The sequence below is a fragment of the Mastigoproctus giganteus genome, chromosome 6 (assembly GCF_048544385.1).
Source record: "Mastigoproctus giganteus isolate SK-2022 chromosome 6, ASM4854438v1, whole genome shotgun sequence".
NCBI classification, from domain to species: Eukaryota; Metazoa; Arthropoda; class Arachnida; order Uropygi; family Thelyphonidae; genus Mastigoproctus; species Mastigoproctus giganteus.
The window spans coordinates 140,170,608-140,196,477 of NC_143580.1; the positions used below are offsets into that span (position 1 = coordinate 140,170,608).

A 25,870-nucleotide genomic window follows, 5' to 3' on the forward strand; every position below is an offset into this window, starting at 1 on the left:
TTGTTTTCTCTGTCTCATTTGGTATATTCCTCAGTGCTTGAGCATATGTGGGGGCGCGCTGTGGCATTTCGTTTGCCCCACATTCCATATAGGTTTGTAGCCGTGTAGCTATTCTCCCACTTTCTAAGTATGTATCATGGAGAATTGTCTCCATTTTGTGAAATATTGTCACAATTTGAGACCTCAGTCCGGAGGAGATCCTGTTAGGGTTCTCTTTGAATATATTTTCAAGGGCCGTTTTTAAAATGAATGTTTTCTTATAGACGGAGCCCTCTGGAAGAGTGTGGTTCAGGGGTGGTTCCTGTTGTTTGTCATCGTTGTTTGTTTCCCTTTGAGATGCTGTGGGGTCGGGCTGCTCTCTAGACTCGGTCTGGGAGCGGGTCACTCACTTGTAATTTTTTAGCTTGGCTTGAGATGCCCCTGATCGGGTGTCCTCCATATCTTCTGTCTCGTCAATAATATCGAGGTGGTCACTTTGTGACTGCATCAAGGATTCCATAATTTTTTTCTGTTTTCCCTTCCATTTAGCGAATTCCGGATAACCGGGACAGTTTGGTTTATCGGGTGTATGTTGGGATGATCTGGTAGGGCACTGAAAATGCTGTCGGATAATGTCCTCCACAAATCTGTGGTTGAATTTGGAGGCACACAGGTGGTTATTGAAGTTTTGTGCTATCCCCCTCAGTCACTAGGGGGAGGGAACAGTCTAGTATGAAAATGCTCCCAGAAGAGCAGGATCACTTCCCATAGGGGCTTCCTGGGGCACCAGAGGCAATGGTGTCATTAGTGATTCCATGGGATGCATAGATAAGGAGTTCACAGTCAGCCAGGCAAAGTTTATGGCAAGAGGGGGGTTTTGAATTCATTGCTTCTGGTTTAATATACACATACAGCAGTTAATACACACATAATATAACATACAGCAGTTAATACACGCATAATATAACATACAGCAGTTAATACACACATAATATAACATACAGCAGTTATCAGAACAGTTTGGTGCAGCAAACTTCCTGCTCGGTTTTAACATGGTTTGGGAACCTCCCCAGTCAAGTGCAAACTACCGACGTGGCCACTGCTTTATATCAGTGCCTCTCTATGGCCTTGCTGCCAGCCACATGGTGACCACTGTAGGTCTGGCAACAAAGGACACAGATAAAAACGCTGGTAGTTTACTAAATTCCTGGTGGAATGTAAAAATAGTCTCACCTAGGGAATCCTCCAATTAAGTTCTTTCAGCTTGAACACTTTTTTGAACTATATGCACATTTTAAACTACTAAATTCCATTAAAAATCAAGAGCACGATAAAACGTGTCCGGACACTAAAGCTGCCACATTGGCTCTCCCTTGGTTGAGGTACTGGGTTGCTGGTATTATGTCCTCTCCTGGCCGACAATAGAGAGAGAGATGAGGAACATCTCTCCCAGGGGCGACACAATGTGGACGCAGGCAGCCCAAGGTGAACAGAGGTGAGTGACTTTGGTGATTGTTAGGTCCGGGTTCTGCACAATGATGGCTGCCCAGGGGGTTACACCATCTGCCTGTACAATTTTGTACTTTAAGGGATATCCCCGGACTTTATTTGCAACTGTGTAGGGTTCCTGAATTAGTAGAACATCGCAGTTTTCTTCTTCTGCCCTTTTTGTGATTTGGTCTGCAACTACATATGCTCTTTGGGCATTTATTTGCATACATTTTAGACTCTTGTTGTTATATTCTTTATTCAGAATTCCCATAATTGATTCTTTCCTGGTGGATGCTCTTGACTTTCAGGTAGGTGGGATAGTTTATATTGCGAAGGGAGTGTGTATGCGGCATCTTCAGGTCCCTGCAGTTCACACGGACTGGGTCTTTACCCTTGTTTGGGCAGGAGTTGAAACTGTGTCCCTTCTCCCCACAGTGGCCGCAGGTCACAGTTTGGGAACACATATATATTGTATGCCCAAGTCGGCAGCAGCAGAAGCACTTTGGGACTGCTACATGCTCCCTGTATCGATGTGCTCCCCAGTTTATGTATATTCGGGGGTACCTCGTTATGATTCTCCAGGCATCTGGGGTTAGTTCAATCACCAAATTTATGGTGCTACCGTTCCTGCTTTTTAACTGATATTTTGGCTGTACCACTGTTGCTGGGTCAACCTCTGGTAGGTCTTGTTGCAGGTTTTGTCTGTAAATCTCTTCTATAATGGTGGTTGATGTTGTGTCCTTTTCCAAGTCATACACCACGATGAACGGGCCCTTCTGCCTTGGTGGTTGATCTACCAATCCAAGGGTGGGTATTTTGGCATTTTCTAAGATGCATTTAGCATCATCGCTGGTCACAGTTTCAATTATCACTCCCGTGTTTCAGGTTTTCCTGATAGACTTTATTCTTGTTCTCTTTAGGTCTTCTGTGAGAGAGTCCATCACAGCTTTCTTAACATCTTCACTTGATTTGTCTGTGTCTGGTGTAGTGGGCTTGAGCACCACTAAGGGTGGTTTGGGGAGTAACGTCTTTCTCGGTGGCAGTTTGTCTCTGCTGTCTGGCCATCAGGCATTTGTCCCCAACGCTTCAGAAAAGGTCAGGGAGCTTTGTGGCATTTTATTTTCCCTGCCTTGAAGGAATGCTTCTAATTTAGTGTTGGCTTTTTCGGACTCTATGAGACTTGAGGAGAATAGTTTCCATCTTAGTCCATAGGGACACAATATTTGCTCTTAGCCATGTAGTAATTCGGTTGTTCTGTTCCTTCAGCAAGTTTTCAAGCTCAGTTCTGAGAAACAGGATTTGTTCTGGAACCGGTCCTTCTGGCAGGGTAGAATCATGGAGTCGAACCTCTTCCAGTGGCTTTGTTGTTTGGGTTTGTAGCTCAGGTTGGATCTTGTTGGGGTCAATGTGAGATCTGGTCTCTCGTTTATGCTGTGTGACCACGTGTAGCTTGTTTCTTTTCTTTGATGACGGCGGTGGTTTCTGATTATATGCAAATTCTTTGGGGTCATCATTATTAATGGTCTCAGTCTCTTGTCCAGCACAGTCCTCCATTTGAGAGGGGATTTCTGCTGGCATTTTGGACAATGTTGAATTTCCGAGATGTTCGGATTAACGAGATTATATTGACTTAATAGTGTGAATAGCAGTAAAGCTTAATAGACAGTACTCACCTTGATTGATCTGCTTAGTTACATGAAGTTGGGGTGGAAATGAAGTTTAAGTTGAAGTTTAAAATAAGTTGAAATAAGTTAATTGAATGAATACGGAATTGTTAAAATTTGCTCAAGGAAGTAGAAATGCACTACCTTATCCCTGGTTGTCATTTGAAAAATTGAAATTTAAAATAATATGAAATAAACTATTATTTTAAATTTCAATTTTTCAAATGACAACGAGGGACGAGGTAGTGCACTTCTACTTCCTTGAGCAAATTTTAACAATTCCGTATTCATTCAATTAACTTATTTCAACCTATTTTATAATCTCGACACAATTAAGTTGATTATACAACGGTACATTAAGAAGCTCTGTAAATCATCTAAGTGTTGAGATTATATTGTTATATTATTATTATTAGCCATATGGTGCAAGGAAGTCGGAGGCTTATGCTGTACCAGCCAAAAAAAAAAAAAAAAAAAAATTCTGAATTACCCTGAGAGAGAGAAGTAGAAGGGAATCACCAAGAAAAGAAGAGAAGAATGATGATATCCAGCTCAGGACCCTGGGTATGCCAAGCCCATACTCACCAGATGTGAGCCCCTGAGGTTTGCGACACAGAATGAAGGTGTTTGGTACCTGACACAAGTTCATGCAGTTAAGGATCCTGATTTATGCCCAGATTAAGTTTTGGGCTATCCCACATATAGAGATAACATCGGTAATCACACTCAGTAGGATAAAATACAGTTTATACCAGGGCCATACTCTCATCACAGGAGTTAATAAATGCAAACAGGAATACCACGTGATTGATGATGAGCCATGTTCGGACGCTTATAGCTTTTATTCAACTTGTCCAAAAATTTTTCCGAGTGGTTTCTTAAATAGAGCGGACATTCCTCATTTTAATGATATATATTGATCAAGAATCCGACTTGTATTTCCTTTCTAAATTTTCCCCTGAAAAACCCTTGTTTTTCCCTTTTCGTCAGCGCTAGGCGTCCGTTGCATCCACGTGACACGAATGCAATTCCAATTTCAGTGTGTACTCCATGTTACAGTTAACTGGCCATTAAAATATTGTTCCTGTATCTATATGCAGTTATAGATACAGGAACAATTAACAGTTTGTAGCACCAAACTGTCAATATTAAACGGCTTTATGCTGGCTCTCTTGGTACCGATCCAAGATGGCGGCCAATATGATGTTGCTATTGTTTCCAGAGCGACCAATCGGGAACACGAGAAATAAGCACAACGAGAAACTCTATACTAAACATAAATAGCATTTCCGTGCATATGAGCAACAAGAGGTTATGGGAGTGATAGAATGAAACTATTTAAATTTACTATTAATGCTTCCCAAGTGCTTCGTCCACTCTAATGAAATTCACATATAGCTATACATAGCGATACACATAGGGCTAGCATGTTACCATACAGCTTTACATATGAAAACTCAAAAAGTCCTTAGTTCTTAAAATAATTGTTTAAATCTCATGAAAAGTCGCCTGTAATTCCAGTTTACTTCCTTCTATCATTTGAGACCTTTGCCAATTCAAAATTCCATGATTTCACTGTAAATAACACTTTTATAAAGGAGCTCACAAAAACCACGACTGCTTCAGTCAAGGCACTCCAGCATTGCTTGGTATTGATGCTTGTTTAAAAAAGTGTACCTTTTTGTTCTTTCAATTCTTTTAACTTTCTGGTAAAATAATCGCGGCATTTACTTACTAGCCATGTTAGGATGATTAATCTGTAAGTGCCATTTTCGTTTACTTGGAAGCATGTCCTCTGGAGCCCAAACTTTCAGACACTGCAGACGCTCTTCATGATTGACATCGACCAAAGTAAAACCAAAGTCTAGATAAGTATCATCAAAATTCCGTTTCTTCACAACTTTGTCACTGGTCTGTGGTTCGTCATCCTTTTTTTCACTCCCACTCTTCTTATTAATGTTCAAAAACTTTTCCATTTTTTGCACAAGGACTGAAAATCAGCAAAATAATTCACTGAATTTCACTAGACCCTGCAGACACTTGATCAAAACACCCTTCAGTTATTTCGATTACGGAAGGACCCTGAGAGTTGACAGGTATTTATATACAAAATCTAAGAAACAAGAAATTACGAGAAGTTACTGGCGTAGCCAAAAGTACAAGTAAGCAAAAACATATCTCAAACATTCGAGAATGTCATTGAAAGGAATGTAGCCCGATCTAACATTGAAACTGAGAACTACCTCGAGCTAGTAGTTTGCGTGGTGTCCGACAGATGCCGAGTATCGCTGTATTTCCCTCAAAAAATTTAAAATATACCGTGGCGCACAGTTTGGGAACTGCTGACCTAAGCATATATCCAGTGTATACAAGCAATAAGCTCCTAATGAGGGAATTGCACACAGAAATTTCTCTGTGAGTCATACATATCTTGTGAGTGAACTGGTTGATACAAGACTTCTAAAATGCAAGACCCACTTCTAAAATGTGGGTCTTACAGCAACCATTATTAAGGTGAAAATTATACTTAAAAAAATGATTTCATATTATTTTAATATGTATATTAATATTATATTAGCAAATGATGTAAGAAATCAATCAGCAAAAAAAAAACCTCCTACATCACCTATCCATCCCCACTCCAACAGTTTGTCTAGTTCTTCCTTCAATGTATTGTAACTACCCACATTCGCAACAAATGGAAGTAATTTGTTCCAACAATACATTACCCACTGGCACCTAGGTAAACTTCCACATATCTATCCTGCAACCATCCTTTTTCAATTTAAATTTATGCCCTCTCATATATGTGTAGTCTGAGCAAGAGGAAGAATAACATTAACTTACTCAATCCATTCAAAGCCTTAAGTACCTCGACCAGATCACCTCACAGTTTCTCTCCAGATGTTGCAATTTGCAGAATTGAAGTGGTAGTAGTAGTAGTAGTGGCATGTGACAAGAAAGCAAGTATATGAGCTTATGCAGCATCAGCCAAAAAAAAAAAAATATCACACCATTCCCTCCAAATGCCTGTCCAGTTCCTCCTTAAATTTATTTAACCTATCAACTTCCACAATGACAGATGGAAGTTTGTTCCAGCAATTAACCACCCGCTGGCTAAAGGCAAATTTCCGCACATCTATTCTACATCTGTCTTTTCTTAATTTGAATTTATGCCCCCTTAGGTTCGTAATCTGAACAAGTGGAAGGATCCCATCAGAATTCAGCGTGCTCAACTCATTCAAGGCCTTATACACCTCAATCAGATCACCGCGCAGGTGCCTAGACTCCAGCCACTGCAGTTTGCAGAACTTAAGCCCCTCTTGGTAAGAGGATCCCTTCATTCCCCTCACCAATCTTGTTGCCCTTCTCTGTACACGCTCAAGCAAATCTACATCCTTCCTAAAATGAGGCCTCCAGACCTGTATGCAGCACCCAAGGCATAGCCTGACCATTGCCTTATACAGAGGGACAATTACCTCCTAAGGCGCCTCCGTAGCCAGGTGGGAAGGAGCAACAGTGCGTAGCACGCGCTTCTTGATTAGACCGAGGTTCGAGCTCGTCACCACCAAATACGGAGGATGCGGAAAGGTCAGGGAATGACCACCGCATATCCCGGAGCAATATGGCCTTAGTTGCTAATGCTCCTAAAAACCAAACAACAACTAATTACCTCCTTTTCCCTGCTAGCAAAATTCCTATATATATTATTGACAAAACCCCATGACCTCCCCTGGCTGCCTGTCTGCATTGCTCAGAAAAGTTCATATGTGACTGCACAATTACTCCCAGGTCTTTTTCATTTTCTACCACCTTAAGTGTAGTACCACACAGTTGGTACGTTTCTCTGGGGTTACTTCTACCCATATGCAGTACTTCGCATTTGTCAAGATTACACTTCAGTTGCCACTTCTTAGCCCATCTGCCCAAATTTTCGAGATCCTGTTGCAATAGCACACTGCCATTACTGTCATTAACAACCCTGCCAACCTTTCTATCATCTGCAAACTTCAACACTAAGCCTGATATACCTTGATCAATATCATTGATAAATATACAAAACAACAGTGGACCCAACACCGAACCCTGTGAGACTCCACTAATAACATTAGTCCAAGAAGAGCAGCACTCATTGATTACCATCCTCTGTCTTCTCCCACTCAACCATCCTTTTATCCATTGTAGCAACTTACCCTTAATACCATTCTGCTCCAATTTGTACAATAGTCTTCCATGCCCAACAGTGTTAAAAGCTTTCCTGAAATCCAAATATATGATATCAAAATTATTTTTTGCATCCAGTTCCTTTGTAAACACATCATAATATCCTATCAAATTTGTCAGACAAGAATTTCCCTTATCAAACCCATGCTGTGTCTGAATTATTGCTGCAGGCTTGTCTTGATGATCCTGCAATGCATCTTTAACCAGTGACTCCCTTATTTTACCCGGAACAGAAATTAAATTAACTGGTCTGTAATTACTCGTGTCACCCTTCGATCCCCCTTTGTGAATTGGGGACACATTTGCACATCTCCAGTTCGTGGGGAACTCCCCTGAGTCCAAGGATGTACTCATAATTATGGCTTAGAGTTTGCTTAGTTGCTTTGCCGCCTCCTTTAATATAACTGGATAGATTCCATCCACCCCGGGTGCCTTTCTTATGTTTAACTTCAACAATTTCTCCTCCACTTTGCTCTCAGTTATTACAAAATCATTAAGCACCCTGCTACAATTTTATAACCTTCTGCCGTTTTCAAACCTTAATAACTCCTCATGTGTGAATGTAGATGCAAAATACTCATTCAATTTGTTTGCTATCTGAGCAGGATCATCAATAGTCGAACCATCGATATCAAGTGGACCAATCAGAATCATCCCCTTCCTTTTAGAGTTTATATTAGTAAAGAAATCCTTGCTGTTTTTCTTAGCATCCTTTGCCAAAGATTTCTCGTAATCTTCCTTCGCCTCCCTAACCTGCTTTGTGACCTGATTACAGACTAGCTTATATCTGCCATAGGCTTCTGAGTCGCTTCATAATTTTTATGCATCCCATGCATTTTTCTTCTCTGTCACGAGTCTCATTAGTTCATTTGATAACCATTTAGGCCTAAACCTTAAACAATATTTCTTAATATGTACGAAACGTTTAGTAGCTTCCACGATTAATTCCTTGAATGCTTCCCACTTAGAATTTACTGTTGCAGTTGATCCCACTGTACAGAATTTAAAAACTGTCTGAGACCACTGTACTCACCTTTACCGAAGCAAAAACCCTTTCCTTTACCCCTGATGGTAATTATATCTTTAAGTAAATCCCACATCAGTATACCAATTGGTGATCACTGCCACCAATTGGTTCCTTTATCTGTAAAGTCTTAATACACAAATGATCACTGCTGATAATCAGATCAAGAGTGTTACCCTCTCTGGTTGCCTCTCGAACATGCTGCTGCAGAAAACAATCATCCAATAAATCCACAAAAGTCTTACTAGTGTGTGAGTGACCAACCCACAAATTCCAGTCGATATCTCGGAAGTTAAAATCCCCCATTATAAGACATTCTGATTTACTAGCCTACTGTTATTTCTCTATACAATTGTACTCATTCGCATCATTAGGCCTAGAATATACTCCTCTTATTTTTGCTTTTGCAGTGCTTATGTCACATCAGAGTGACTCAACAGTGCACTGTTTATCTATATCAACTGGATGCACTTCTTTTGATTTTATGTTTTTCTTAATTGACAGCATGACACCTCCTCCCTTCCTACTAAGGGAGAGAGAGGTGACCTTACCAAGCTTTCTTGGTAAGATCACCCTTTTGTTCCCAAATCCCTTCACCCTTCTGTATACCCATTCCAGGAGCTATACATCCCTCCTAAAATGAAGCCTCCAGACCTGAATGCAGTACTCAAGATGTGGCCTAACTATTGCCTTATACAACGGGATAGTCTTGCTAGCAAAATACCTGTATAGCTTTGACAAAACCTCATGAGCTGTAATGGCAGCCTGTCTGCACTACTCAGAGAAATTCATATCTGACTGCATAATTAACCCCAGTTCTTTTTTGATTTTCCACTACCCTGAATCCAGTTGGTGTGTTAATATGGGATTACTGCTGCCTATATGCAATATCCTACATTTGTCATTGTTAAACTTCAATTGCCATTTCTCAGTTCATCTGCCTAAATTTCCTAGGTCTTTTTGTATTAGCTCACCCTGATTACTGTCATTAGTCACCTTCTTCTTCTTCCAGTCACATAGCTCCCTGAGGAGCTGTTGTGGCACCAACAAATTCCTCCAACTGTATCGATCGTGTGCTATACAAGCAGCATCGCAAAGTGTCATGCCCAGAAGTTCACTGATCCCATCCTTCCACCTAGTTGCAGATCTTCCTCTGCACCTCTTCCCCTTGGTTTTTTCCTTCTGTTATACAGAAAGTTTTCCCTTCTTACTGTATGACCAAAAAACTTGAGTTTTCTTTTGTTGATGCTATGAAGAAGAATTTTAGGCCTGCCAGTTTTATTCAGTACCCACTCATTTGTTCTTCAATCCAAGTAAGAAATACGCAGTATTCTCCTGTAACACCTCATTTCAAATGCCTCAATTTTCTTCCTGTCAACTCTTTTCAGATTCCGTCCTTCACATCCATAAGTGACAACTGGAAAAATTAATGAATCAATAATTCTGTTTCATCTTTAGGGGCAGATCATGATCTCTCCATAATTTTATCAGATCAGCGACCAATGTTTTAGCAATTGCCTGTCATCTCTTTACATTGTTTGAGCAGTCACTATTTTTATGTATTCTTGATCCTGAATAATCAAATTCATCAACTTCTTCGATATCTTCATTAACCTTCACTTTACTGGAACCGAGATTATCACTAATCACCATAATTTCAGTTTTACACACATTTAGAAACAATCCTTTTTTCTTACTTGCTTCACATACTCTCCTCAGAGTTTCTTTAAGGTGATCCTTAGAATTAAAAATTAGCACATCTGTGTAATGAAGGTTGTTTATCTTCAGTCCTCCAATTTTGATCCCAGTCTCTAAATCTTCCAAAGCTTCATGCATGGTATCTTCGGCATAAAGATTAAAAAGGTGAGGTGACAAAATTGTTTCAGAAACACATTGTTGCTTCTAGGAAGTCTTTATTTTGTTCGTATTGGAACTGGATATTTGATCTTGTCCAAATATCATATAGGGCGGTAGTAGAAAGAATTTTAATTTATGTGTGAAATCTCTTGCTAATTATGCCTTTCTTGGTTTGAATGTTTAGTAATCCCTCTTCAATCAGAACTGTTGGAGCTGAATAAATCCTCAATCATAAGATCTGATGTTTCTTCTAGAATAGTTATGCTGTAGAATATAGATTTATAGATTTTTCCTTCTGCTTGGGAATTTGCTCATATCCATCCAGTTACTAAAACGAGTGGCAAATCCCTCCCATCCAATTAACATCCCATTGCACTTCTACTCTTTCTAAAGTAATTGCAAAATTAATTAACTGTCAACTCTTAAACTATCTAGGAACTTTCCATCTGCTCAATGGTCACAAGTACGGATCCCATCAGTGTCAGTCCACTGGTGATATTTTGTCTTGTGTTAGCCATCTATGGACAAATTCAATGGAAAAGTTTGGTGAAACTCAAGCAGTTGCTCTTGACATTTCAAAGGCTTTTGATTGTATTTGTCATAAAGATCTTCTAAATAAGCTTCCATCTTATGGTTTGCCAACTGTTTTTTAATTGATATTCAGTTTTCTCTCTGACCACTCACTGTGGGTGATGATAGACAGCTCTCTGTCTGCTAACTTCTCCACTCATGTTGATATTCCCCAAGGTTCAGTTCTCTCTCTCATCGCCTCCGTAGCCAGGTGGGCAGGAGCAGCAGTGCGTAGCACACGCTTCTTGATTAGACCGGGGTTTGAATCCATGACCACCAAATATGGAGAATGCGGAAAGGTCAGGGAATGACCACCGCATATCCCCGGAGCAATATGGCCTTAGTTGTTAATTCTCCAAAAAAAAAAAAAAAAAAAATCTTTCTCCCACTCTTTTTTGCTCTTGTATATTAATAACAAATTTCCATTGACTGGAAATTCTATTCATAGCACATTGCATTCCACCATCCAGTTTGAGAATACTTGCCTTGCACAAATAGCTTCAACTTCTCGAATATCCAGTAACAGTTCCCTAAATGCTGATCTCCAGTGGGTCAAAGATAATTAGTTAATTTCAATTCTTCTAAAACTCAGTCCCATTTTATATCTCCTGAGAAGGAGATTTTTGCTCTCAGCATTACTTTCCTTCAAAACAGCTGTTCACTCTATACAAATATCAAATCCCCATGGAATATTGCTCTCACATCTGGGGCAGTGTTCCTCCAAGCTCTCTCAGACTTCTAGACTCCTTTCAAAGGAGGACAGTTGGGTTAATTAATGACCCATCTTTTTCAGTGTCACTCCACTTTGTCCTGTAAACTTTGTTTCTGCAGCATGCCTTTTCTATGGGAACTGTTTCTTCTGAATTGGCTTCTATAATTCCCCCCACTTTCTACCAAACCAGTCTGAACAAATGCTGCAACCAGTGAGCATCCTTTTACTGTCCAACTTCAAATTTATGGAACCAACTCTTCTTCTTCCTCATTTATTCCTTCAACTTCCGTTTTGTGAAACGACCTCACTTTGCATGTATTTCCTGAAAATTAGAATCTTTAGAAATTTAAGTCTAATGTCAATAAGTATCTTCTTTCAACTTCTCAACCATCAACCCATATATGGTACTAAGTTATTATAAATTGTGATACCTTCTGTGTTTGTTGTTTTAATAAAAAAAAGCATGTTATGCATAAAATCCCTTCTAATGTATATAAAAATGAAAAAACCATCCCAAAAACTCATAAATTAAAAGTGAACGAAATCTCTTATAAAAACCCATTGCTTTAAATTGAAATATCCAACCAAATAGAAACCTAATCACATGACATCTTTAAAAAAAATCTAACCGAAATACCTCATTGAATGAAATTGAACATGAAAAGTTCAAAAGTTTGATACCAAGGAATTTTAAGTCACAGCCATCCTCAAAAAGCACCAAGATTAAATTCAGGTGAGACATTAAATTTTGTATTCTCTGAAAGACTGTTGTTTGACATAACAGATTTTCAGAAAATGTTGCACGTTTTGGCCTAATTTAAATGCTAAACAGAAAAAAAAGAGGGAGCATTTCCAAAAAATGATACACATCTGATCTTTTGAAATATGAAATGCCAAATGAAGAGGGTGGGAGAAAAATGGGACCAAAGTTTGGAACTAGGAAAAGTTTCAAGGGTGTCACATGGTCCTCTCTAGGTTAGAGAGGACCATGGTTTGGTCCTCTCTAACCTAAATCACAAACAGGAGGGAAAGAAGAGGAATAATCCAACCAAAGTGCAGCAGTTGACCTGGAACCTTTCCCTAGTTGTTTGCCAAGTCTCATTCCATCACACTCATTTGCTTTGCAATGAGACAGATTCTCATTACCTTATGTTTTAGCAGTTTGCAGGTAAAATGACAGACAAAAGAATCGAACAGCGAATCAACCCCAAATTTTAAACAAAACTAAAGAAAATGCCAACTGAAAATTATGAGTAGTTACATCAACTTTATGGAGAACATACTATATTAAGAGATAAAGATAAAAAAAAAATATACAAATAAAATACTTACGTATTTTATTACGATAATTTATTGTGTGTTTTGGTTACAAATGTGTGTTCAATCTTGGGTGGCCAGCACCTAACCCTATTTTTCCCATAGGGCCTGTTGTTTATATTGCACGATTTTGCATTGCATGAGGGTTTCTAGGAACACAACTATCGTGCTGTATGAGGACTGAATGTATATACTTCTGTGACACATGCTATGAAAATTACGTAATCACAGAATCCTAGATATCCTAGATTCTGTGATTGATTTTTGTATGATATTTGTTATTCATGTGGATCACAGAATGCCATGGAAGTTAGTTAAGAAAGTAGAAATAAGGTTCCACTTTAACATTGGAAAATTATTAACATTGGAAATTTGGCGGGTACTTTGTTTAATCTATGAGTTTTTCTGTTAAAAGAGTCAAAAAGAATAGTAGGGGAATGCTTACAGCTGGGTTTGATTACATATATCCAAAATAACAATAATACAGGTGAAACCCTTTTATCCAAAACACTACTGATTCAGCTGTTGTCATTGTTCTTATAATATCCAGATTTATGATGTCTGCTGCAAACACACCGTTTGCAGAAGACGTTTACTTAATTTAATATAGCCTTTTTTTTTTTTTTTTTTTTTGTGCTAATATTATTCAAATAATTTGTAGTGGAGATCTATTTGGAACTTGCTTGCTGTGTGTCCATACCAGGAGGAGGAAGGAATAAGGAATATGCCCTTCATGTCCTTCATAACTGTGGAGGAAACCTTCAGGTATATCTTAATATGTAATCATAATTCAGAGCTCCTCATATATCACTTCAAATAAACATGAATTTTTTGTGGAGTACGATCATGAAATAGACATTAGTAGTCAGTGAAAGTGCATTGTGCCTCATTTTGTTTATTGATGGTGAAAAATCTTATACCATTATCAAAATATTGATTTGCATAATGGTGATTTAGGTAATGGTATAATATTTTTCACTCGCTATGCTATTGTAAAGGACCACACTAGTGGAATTAATTCTGAACACTTTTAAAAAAATGTATGAAAATTTCTTTTATAACACTGTATATCTAGAAAAAAAAAAGTTTGTGTATACTAAACTTATGTATTTTGTAAGCTGAAAACAACAGTGTCATCACTTTTTTTCTAGTGTTGTTATTTTGGCAGCAATTGAATGATTTATGTTTCTGTGACATTTATATATATTAAATAAATATATATAAATGAATATATATATTATATATATTATCTAAATCCATAACATAGATTCTCAACGGGGGCAAAAGTTGGTTTTTGGGGGATGAAAAAATTATTGGTATTACAATGGTTTGTGGCCTTCCAAAGTTCAACCCTACCTGACGACATCTTATTCCTTAATATTTAATTTCTGTCATTTCTTTGTCCCCCCTGAGACAACTGATTTTTAATATATAGGTATATTATATTGTTGATTTTTAACATATAGGTATATTTTATTGTTGATTTTTATGATTTTTAATGTATAGGTATATTATATTGGGGATTTTTATGATTTTTAACATATAGGTATAATTCAGAGATTCCCAAACTTTCTCAGTTCAGAGCACCCTTAGTGTCTCAGTAATTTTTTCACAGCGCCTCTATGCCAAAAGAAATATCTAACGGCTCATTTATTAAGTAGTTAGGTCCAAACAGCTTAATAAGTAATATTGAAACTCTGAACTACCTCGAGCTAATAGTTCACGCCATGTCCGACAGATGTCGAGTATCGCTGTGTTTACTTCGAAAATTTTAAATATCCAGCAGCGCCCGCCCCTGTGAGTTTGCTGCGGTGCACAGTTTGGGAACCGCTGAATAGATTATATTTTGACAAAGTTCAACACAGAAAATTGTTTGCAATCCTGCACCAGATAAACCTAGACAGAAAAGACATCCAAATAATCGAGAATCTGTACTATAAGCAGAGTGCCATGGTGAGCGTGGAAGATGAGCTGACAGAAGAAATTATGATAGAGGTGTTCAATATAGGTGCATTCCATCTCTATTGTGAAAAAATTATCGAGGCATTGGAAGATAGAGCAGAAGGAATGGTTTTAAATGGAATAGTCATCAATAATATTTGCTATGCCAATGACACAGTTATCATTGCAGGATGTGATTTGATCTTCACACGCTCGGCGCCTCCGTAGCCAGGTGGGAAGGAGCAGCAGTGTGTAGCACATGCTTCTTGATTAGACCGGGGTTCGAGCCTGTCACCACCAAATACGGAGGATGCGGAAAGGTCAGGGAATGACCACCGCATATCCCGGAGCAATGTGGCCTTAGTTGCTAATGCTCCTAAAAAAAACCAAAATAACAAATAACTTCACACGCTCATTGAAATAGTTAATGCAAAAAGTAATAAGATGGTTCTTCGGATAAATCCCAGTAAGACTAAATGGATGGTAGTTGGCCCCAAGAATTATACAAATCTCACACTTATGGTCATTGGGAGACTGATTGAAAAAGCTAGCAGTTATGTCTGTTTAGGAAGACAAAATAATGACAAAAGGGATGATTCGACTGAAATTAAAAGAAGAGTTGAAATAGCAAGATCGGCCTTTTGCAAAATGAAAGGTGTTTTATGTAATCTGCAATTGGATCTAAATCTTCAACTAAGAGTAATCGAGTGTTGCATCTGGTCCACACTACTCTATGGTTGTGAGACTTGGATATTAAAGAAAGCAACAGTTAAGAAATTGGAGGCATTCAAAATGTACATATATAGAAGAATATTAAGTATTCCATGGACAGCTAAAGTTACAAATATGGAAGTGTTGAGATCAGTCAGCAAAGAAAGGAAATTGATGTCTCTAATCAAGAAACAAAAAACTTCTTTTTTTGGTCACATTATGAGACATCAAGAGAATATGCAGTGCCACAAATCATTCTGACTGGAAATACTAGTGGTGAGAGAAAGAAGAATATCATGGCTGGATAATTTGAAGGAATGGACAGGCAAAACTGTGGAACAATTATTTCATGATGTTTATTAGTATTATTATTATATAAGAGAAAAATGATGAAATCCAGCTCAGGACCCTGGGTTTGCCAGGCCTATACTCACCAGATGTCTGCCCCTTACAACAGATGCTGATCACTAACCCCAGATGGGACAGCAACCTACAATGATGATATTATATTAGTAGTGAATGAGAAATTTTGATAAAAGGAAGATAGTGGGCATGACTTAATTCAACCACCTTTGCTTTTCAGAGCCATTAAATGCCTAAGTGCTTTCAGAGATAATGTCTCAGCAATCCTTGGCATTTGCGCCTTTCCAACAGCTGCAACCTTGTTGGCAGTGTGCCTTATTTATTTATTCTTTTGTTTCATTGGTCAATATATGAGGCATGGATGTGATGAGAAAATGTTTCAGTCTGGTAGGTAAATAAACAATCTGTGCGAGGTCATTAGTAATTGCAAAAGCCTCGGCATCTCGACCAGCTGGGTCTGTGCGACGAGAAAACGGAAGTCAGCTGGACTTGTGAATATTAAAATCACCGAGGAAAATTACCTCACTGTTAGGAAAGTTGGACTGGAGAAAGTCTAGTTTCAAAGAGAGGAAGTCAAAGAGTTCCAAGTGATTAGTGGATTTGGGATAACGGTATTTGACAGAATGAGGTAGAGAGATTTTAAGCCAGAGAAGATCGAAAAGAGAATGTTCAAATGAGCAAAGATATCTCCAGTATATGCTAATTTACATAGCCATTTCCAGTTGTGCATGCAGTCTCACATGTTGGAAATTTAATCCAGAAAAATTTAAAGTTCTTCCAGTTCAAACATTCAAGTTAAGATTTTTCCATGCAAAACTCAACATAGTTCACTGAACTATATTGGGTTTTGCATGGAAAAATCTTGACTTACTCATTTCTTCGCAAAGCTGAGAAAAAAGCTAGGCATTTGGCAACTGGTCCTTTAAAAAATTTACTGTTTTAGTGACTTCATCAGGTACTTTTATAAGATATGCAGATATGTTCTGTATAACAAGTGCTTCTGTCTACAACAGAGTTGGTTTTTTTGCTTTCTCTCTAGTTAGAAATTGTGAAGATATTCATTACAGTTAGTTGTGATCTTCATTGATTTACTAGTTATAATTGCTTAATACAGGAATACCTCGCATAGCACGATTTCGTTATGCTTCGGTTTACAAATTGAACAAAAATTAACTGCATTACGCACCAATACATTTGATATGTATGTATTTATTATAATGCCAGGACGTAGGCCAATGCGTTATGGATTCAAGGCCATGCTGACTGTTGTCGCAACTCCCATTATATACTGACTACTATGCGTAAGCTGTACAAATATTTTTTGCTGTGTATTTTTATTGAAGATTATTTTTTAAAAATGTTACACCTCTATATGCAAATATGAGTGGAAAGAAGAAATGTAATGGCACTGAGAGTTCTAGATCCAAACATCGAACGAAGTATGAAAGTAAGGCAGGCGTTGCAAAATGACATTCGATGTTATAAAGAGATGTATGCAGATAAAAAGAAGGGAAAAACTGCAAACTAAGCTGATCAGTTATTTTTCAAAATAAAAATGCAGTACACACTTCACTTATATTCTTTTGGTATGTACATGCTGCAATAAAAATCATTTCTGCTGTACTTACTAGTATTTTTCATTTTTATCATTTTAATTTCTTTTTTTGCAAAAACTTCATGTGCATCAATTTATGGTAAACAAACACCTATATATTTTTGCAACTCAACCCATATAATCAAACTGTCGGAACGCATTACATTAAAATACATACTAATAATACCCGATCAGCATGGCTTCGCATAGTGCGGTATTTTTTTGGCACGAATTAACCGCGCTGTGCGAGGTATTTCTGTACTAGTATTTTACATGATGTGCTAATTATTGTTAAATACTAGTTATATTAAGTACAGCCCCTTCCCGACTTACGTAAGGGTTGCATTCTGCGGAACTCTGCATAAGTCAGAATTTCCTTAAATGCTTATGCAGCACTCGCAACTATGCAAGCTGAATTTGATTGAAGCAAAAAAGAAATCTTTGGCGAACATGGAAATAGAATTAATTATTCAATTTTTTATCTCATGTGTAGGAAAAATTACAAAAATTTCAAAAGGAGAGGAGGAGACAGACATAACGTCAGCAAGTTTTACCTTTTGAGCATCGTTGCCAGAATTAACTCTCCAGCTGATGAGCACGCTGCTGTGGAAGTTGAGGGCTGTGTAGATTTAGAAGGGGTTTTTTCCCAACACATCACAAAATGTCTCTGCAGCTGCAGAATCGCCACTGGCTACTTCACCGCATACTTTAATGTTTCGGAAACCAGCGCAATGCTTGAACCTATTAAACCACCCGTTGCTTGCCATGAACTTGGCTTGAGGTTCGCCATACTTATCCTTACTATCTCATAAATACTTGTTGCTTTTGCTTCTATGGCCATTAGACTTGGGGGCACTCACTTCTGAATCTGATTTTCCATCAATATTATTAATAGCTTTTCCATCTTCCATATATATTTAGTCACATTATAGCCATAGCAGCTTATGTGCCATTAAACCCCCATAACAATAACAACAATCTTCGATATAGCACCTGAACTCTGTGATCACTGTTGATCTTTAATGCATTGATCCTTTAACACGTTCTTTTATCCGCGAACTGTCCCTTAAAATGGTATTCACTATTGAAGCAGTGAGACCTAATTCCGTGCAATAGATGACAAACTTTGTCCTGCTTCATACTTCTTAATTAATCATCTTCATTTCTAAATCAATTTTATTTGGTTTCCTAGCACTGCCAGCACTTGCACTTTCCGTTGGTCCCTTCACCATTGTAATAAGTAAATAGGAATGAAGAGAGGATTCTGAAAATTTGTTTTTTATATGATTGAAGATTTCAGTGAGGGGGAACTCATTTCACCATAATACAGTAATGTAAAAATCCACACAATTCCAGTTATCGGTATTATCGCAAATGCAATAAGATCAAGTTTAATACCCATTTATAATAGATTGTGCTAACAGAAAAGCCCAATAAACCGGAAAGTGCAAATTGTTTTTATTGTTTTGTGGTAGTGACCTCCAGAAATGTGGTTTAGAAAAATATCACAAAGGCATTCAAAATTGATTCTTATAATGGAACATATGATAGAGAAAATTTCAACTTCCGAGATTTTGGAATGAATTACCAAAAGAAAACAAAGTGTTATTGGGTTCACATTACAATGTTTTCCCGATACCTCCATTTGTTCCTACTGGATGCAAAATACGTTTTCACCATTTGTTTAAGTTTGTACCGGCCAGCGAAAACTTACGTAAAGTTGAATTTCCGTAAGTCGACTATTATGCAAGCCGGGGAGTAGCTGTAAATGGTATCTGAATGGTCAACAAGAACCTGAAAAGTAAGTGCTTCTAATAATGATTTATCTAAGTCTTTTAGTAAAGGGGGTAATATAAATAACTATTAATAAAATTATTGACAAAATAACTTAATAAAAAATCACAAAAATTAAAAAGCCAAAAAGCCCCAAGTATTTCCTATCTTATAAAGCAAACATGGAAAGACAAAGAAAGTTTACGTTGCAAGATCCGTAGCCGAGTGGGCAGGAGCAGGAGTGCAGTAGCACACGCTCTTTGAGTAGACCGGGGTTCAAGCCCCTGACTGCTGAATACGGTCGATCTGCCAACCCGCACTGGACCAGCGTGGCAGATTATGGTCCATTTCCCTCAACATGAATTGTTGAGGAGGCTTCCATCCTGCAGTGGGTTGATAAAGGCTGCACTTTACTTTTTTTTTTTTACCTAAAAATTTTACTTTGTTATCAGAAAGCAAAGTAGAATTATTTAAACTTCCAGAACAAGGGCTCACATATGGGCTTGGCACACCCAGGGTCTTGAGCTGGATATCATCATTCTTCTCTTTCTTGGTGATTCCCCCCCCCTCTCTCTCTCTCTCTGTCTCTCTCTCTCTCTGGGTAACTCAGGAATTTTTTTTTATGGCTGGTGCAGCAAAAGCCTCAGGCTTCCTTGCACCATATAGCTAATGATGATAATAATAATAATAATAAAACAAAAATTTCTCTAAAGAAAAATAAATAATATATTTTGCTTTCTACCAGTTTCACTGGAAATTAATTTTGCACTATAATTAATAAAATCAAGTAATTCATAATGGATGAACTCGAGCAAATGATTAAAATTACTGGTAGCAGTATTAGGTGAGGCAAAGGTACAGAACACACCATTTGAATATAAACAAAAGTTCTTATGGACAAAAAAAGTTACAAAAATCACTGAAAAAGAACAGTGTAGATAAGGATCTGCTTTGGGGAATACCAGAACAAATTGATACATTGAGATGAGTATTATCATCCATGAAGGTTATTTTTACTTGAAAGTAAACTCTCAGTTAAGCTGAATAAAGAGTTACAAATGAAATAAGTGTATAATAATGCTAAAAAATATTCAGTCCTAACTGAATCAAACACAGTAGTTACATCAAAAAAGAATACAGTTGGACCTCCCTTTAATGAACTTCCATATAGTGAAATTTCTATGAAACAGACTTTTTTGATTTCCCCTTAGTCATTACATTGAAAATAGTTTCCCTATAATGAAGAAAATTTCCATATAACAAACTGATTTCGAGAGACCTGGGTATGCATTGTTCGCCCCTCTGACCTTTCGGCAATAAAGCTGATGCTGTAGAAAGCACAAATTAAGAGTTAAAAGCATTAAGCATTAATCCCTTTAGCTTTTAATTGCTAAAGGCTTTAATTCCACAAATTAAAAGCTAAAACATTTTACAATTTAATGGTGCCTGTAAAACCCTGTGCCTGTAGGAGGAAACTAGCCAACCATGGCCCGAGATAGAAAAAGATGGACGTTTGGGAGAAGTCTTTGCCCAACAGTGGATCAGCAATGGCTAAAAAGAAGTGAAACCTATACAACTTATACACTACTATGCTGAGAAATCCTGCTTGTCAGCTGTCCACAGCCATTGGCAAAGATTAAGGCATAGTCCCGATGCTGGCTTTTTGGCTCTGGTCAACCTGTTTTCTACCATAAGCATCCTATTAGAGAATTAGGAGAAAGTGATTTTCTTTATCTCAGAAATTCATCTGTTGTTTTGAAGAAATGAGTTATCCACAGGTTCACTAAATTTCAGCTGTCTCTGTTTACATGGTAGCTACAAGTGATCCCAGTTTTGTTTTAACTGCTGCACAAGTAACCTTACAGTGTCTAAGAGGGAATCCTTGAGTGTAGTGTGAAATAGTGGAAGTGCTTAATAGTGTAGATCGTGGCATTAAAAAAAAAAGAAATTGCTTTAAAATTTGATGTCCCTACCAGTAGTGTTTCAACCATTCTGAAAAACCCTGTTTCGATTCTCAAACTGTTTGAGGAAACTGGACCCAGTTGGAAGCATACGAAATTTTGCCTTTGGGAAGGTGTAGATGAAGCAATTTTTAAGTGGATGAAATTGATTCGAGACATCAAAAATTTTGACATCATTTGATATCAAAACATGCTGATATCAGTGCTTTAATAAAAGAAAAGGCTATGGAGTACACATCTTCTTTGGTGCACAAAACATTTCAAACCAGTTCTGGTCGACTGGACAAATTTAAAGAGCATCATGGCTCACTCGAAAAAGTTATTTCTGATGGAAGTGGAGTTGCAATTGAAAGACTATACCCATAGGAAAGAAACACTTTTGAAAAAAATTATGAAGGACTACAAGTCCAAAGACATATTCAACGTTGATGAAACATGTCTATTTTTTAAATGTTTAGGTGATAAAAGTAGTAAGGAGAGAATTACACTCTTGGTTGCAAATATGGCTGGTAATAATAAACTGAAGCTTTTGGTAATAGGCAAAAGTAAATAACCCCAATGTTTCAAAGGAGTAAAGCCATTAGAGTTGGACTACAACAAAAAAACCTTAAATGACAAGCAAAATTTTTGAATAGTGGATTTTAAATTTCGATAGAAAGATGATGATGAAAGAAAACAGAAAAATCACAATTGATTGTCGACAACTGTCTTGCCCACCTTCACACGGTAATTTTGAAACTTAGAAGTGTGAAGCTTGTTTCCTTCCTTCTGAGCGCCTCCGTAGCCAGGTGGGAAGGAGCAGCAGTGCGTAGCACACGCTTCTTGATTAGACCGGGGTTCGAGCCCATCACCACCAAATACAGAGGATGCGGAAAGGTCTGGGAATGACCACCGCATATCCCGGAGCAATGTGGCCTTAGTTGCTAATGCTCCTAAAAACCAAAAATAACACACAAAATAACATAACCTTCCTTCTGAATAATTCGTCTTAACTGCAGCCAATGAACCAATGCATTATCAAGAATTTGAAAATGCACTACCAAAGGCGCATACTGAAAAAAATTATACTGAGAATAGAAACCAACCAACCAACCTATAGATTCTGTTATAGATTTATGGAAATGCATATCAGAGTCGGCAGAAGTGTGGAGTAAAGATGTGATGGAAACAACGATTAAGAATAATTTCACAAAAGCAGATTTTGCTAAAATGCTAATTAATAGAGATGATTGGGATTAATTACTAGAAGACATTGGACAATCTTAGGAAGAGTTCCAGGCGAGGTTTGATCAGTGGGAAAATTGTTCTTGACGAATTTTTAGGAGTTGATAATGATGTCATAGTAGCTGAATATCCAAGTGATGCCAACGTTTTGGATAGTATTTAAAGAACTAGTGACAATATCGACAATGAGTTGGATGAAAATAAGGGCAATATTAAACCTTCCAAACAAATGTTGGCGGCATTCGAAACTTTGCATTGAGGCTTTCAGTGGGAAGAAATAACAGAAAATATATAAGTGTTTAAAGTTTAAACAAATGTAAACATATTTTGCAATGTAATTCTTAAAAGTGTACTAATAAATTGTTGGCATCATGTAAGTAGTCATTTCTTAATATGTATGTATTAATAAATTGTTTTAAAATGTTAGAAAATTTATTCATTCCCACTTCTTTCCTATCCTTTACTATATTTCTGAATTTACAGTATTTCTCATTGTTGAAAACATCATATTTCTTTATAACAAAATTTCTGTATAATGAATTTTTTCAAAGGAACGATTGATTTCGTTATATAGAGGTCCGACTGTATATACGAACTACATTTATGGTCCACTGCACTATGAATTTCAGAAATAAGGCAAAACAGGATACTTTTAATCTTTTCTTTAACACTTAATAAATGGTATCTGGATGGTCATCAAGAATCTGAAAAGTAAATGCTTCTAATAATGATTTATCCAAGGCTTTTAGTAAAGGGCAGAATTAATTGCACTTGCCATTAGTCTTTAATACCAACAGGGTGATCAGTCTTTGGAACTGGAACAGTTCCAAAGACTGATCAAAGACTTATCAACAGTTCTTTACAGCAGCCAGTATGGAGGTACATATGGTTAATAGCAGTAAACAAATCAAGAAGCAGCATATCTGTGATGTAACTGCTTGAAATCTACATAGTTACTTTATCTCACCCAGGAGGGGCCAACCTTTTCCAGCAGCAGACCACATGTTATGTTAGAAGTGCCTCATGCCACTTATCTTCACAAAGTTGGAATCAATAATTCTCCCCCCCCCCATACTCATTGGTACCACTCAATGTTTTTTCAACTACATAAAGAAAAATGTAATACTAAGCATGTATAATAAAAAAAATAAAACAATATGTCCATAAAATAAATTTATTATTAGTGTTAATAGTTGCAAATGATGCAAGAAAGCAAGCTTATACAGCATCGGGCAAAAAAAATATTAAAAAAATTCCCAATTTGCCCATCCATCCACCCCAATCTGCTTCAACAGCAATGGATGGAAGCTTGTTCAAGCAAGCAACCATCCTTCCTCAGTTTGAATTTATGGCCCCTTCATGTGCATAGTCTGAACAAGAGGAAGAATCTCATCAGCATTAAGTTTGCTCAAGCCATTCAAAGCCTTAAACACCTCATAGGTGCCTAGTCTCCAGTTGCTGCAATTTATAGAACTGAAGCCTTTCTTGGTAAGGACATGCCTGTGTTACCCTCAACAATCTCATTGCCCTTCTCTGTACTTGTTCCAGCAGCTCTACAGACTTGTATTCAAGATGTAGCCTGACCATTGCTTTATAGAATTGAATAATCACCTCCTCCTCCTCACTTCATAATTCTTGTATATCATTGACAAAACCCCATGAGCTGTCCTGGCAGCCTGTCTGCACTGTCTCGAAGAACTTCATACCAACTGCTCGATCATCCCTAGGTCCTTTTCATTTTCCATTACCCCAAGTGTATTACCACACAGTTGATATGTTACTGATATATGTTTAACAGATCCCATGTTAAACTTCAATTGTCATTTACCTAATTTTTCTAGCCTATCTACCTAATTTTTCTAGATCTTGTTGCAGCAGCATTCCTTGATTACTTTCATTAACTACCATGCCAACCTTTGTATCATCTGAAAACTTAGAAATTAAGCCTGTATACCCTCGTTAATAAATAGGGACCAGCAACGAACCCCGTGGGACTCCACTAATAACATTACTCCGTGATGAGCAGTGTTCACTGATAACCACTCTATCTTCTCCCCCCTCAACTGTCCCTTTATCCATATCAGTAGCTTTCCTTTAATGCCACACTGGTCCAATTTGTACAGCAGTATCAAACAGTTTACCTGAAATTAAAGTATATGATATCAAAATTATTTTTAGTATCCAGTTTCTTTGTCACTGCATCATAGTATCCAGTCAAATTGGTCACACACAATCATTAAAAACCATTGCTCTGACTGAAGTTTAACTCAATCCTGTCTAGATGGTCCTGAATTACTTCTTTAACCAGTGGCTCCATTATTTTTTCTGGAACAGAAGTTAAGCTAACAGGTCTAATTATCACCCTCTATGAACTGAGGATACATTTGCACATCTCTGGTTCACAGGGATCTCCCCTGAATCCAAAGATGCTCTCATAATTATGTCTAAGGGTTTGCTGCTTCCCTTAATATAATTGAATAGATTCCACCACCCTGGGTGCCTTTTTTTTTTTTTTTTTAAGTTTAACTTTAATGATTTCTCTAATGCTTTCCACTCAATTTTCACAAAATCATTCAGCTCCCTTTTAGAGTTTGATAATCTGAAGAAGTCTTTGCTACTTTTCTGGGTATTCTTTGCCAGAGACTTCTCGTAACCTGCCATGGCTTGCCTAACCTCCTTTTGAATTGATTACAGACTAGTTTATATCTACCATAAGCTTCTGTAAAACCTGATAATTTATGTGCACTCCGTGCATTTTTCTTTTCTGTTACATGTCTGAACAGTTCATCTGACATCCATTTAGATCAAAGTCTTAGGAACACTATTCTTATTTGGTTTAAAAAGCCTAGTAGCTTCTGTGATTATATATCTAAGTGCTTCCCATTTAGAATTTGTTGTTGGTGACCTTGTTATTTGGTCCCACTGTATAGAATTTCAAAACTGAACCCACTGTAGTCCCCTATATGAAATCAGAAACCCTTGATGGTAGTTAACTTCTTTTAGTAAATCCCATATCAGTACGCTCTGATCACTCTCACCTAGTGGTTCTTTTATCTGCAGATTTTTAATGCATAGAGGGATCACTGCTGATAACCAGATAAAGAATGTTGCTCTCTCTTATCGCCTCTATAACATGCTGCTGCTGTAGGAAACCGTCATCCAGTAAATCTACAAAAATATTGCTAGTGTGTGAGCGACCATCCACAATTCCAGTCAATATCAGGAAGGTTGAAATCATAAGATATTCTGATTTACTTGCCCGCTATTTCTCTGTAAATTGTTGTACTCATCACAGTCATTAAGCCTATTAAACACTTCTACACTCGTTTTTGCTTTTCCATTGCTCCACACCAAACCAATTCAACATTGCACTGGCCAACACTGGCCAACTGGGTGCACAATAATGTATTCCCTATATTCAAATTCTCTATCCCATATATCTGAGTGGCATCATGTTTCCGATAT

At 37.5% G+C, this 25,870-nt stretch overlaps 1 protein-coding gene across 1 annotated transcript in view; it reads left to right on the forward strand.

The window, feature by feature from the left end:
- Positions 1-25,870, forward strand: part of LOC150084620 (uncharacterized) — a 582,065-nt gene that overhangs the window by 392,267 nt on the left and 163,928 nt on the right. The window contains exon 14 of the mRNA XM_090376306.1: positions 13,500-13,603. Within this exon, the coding sequence (XP_090232432.1) occupies positions 13,500-13,603 (104 nt within the window). The remainder of the gene's footprint in view (positions 1-13,499; positions 13,604-25,870) is intronic.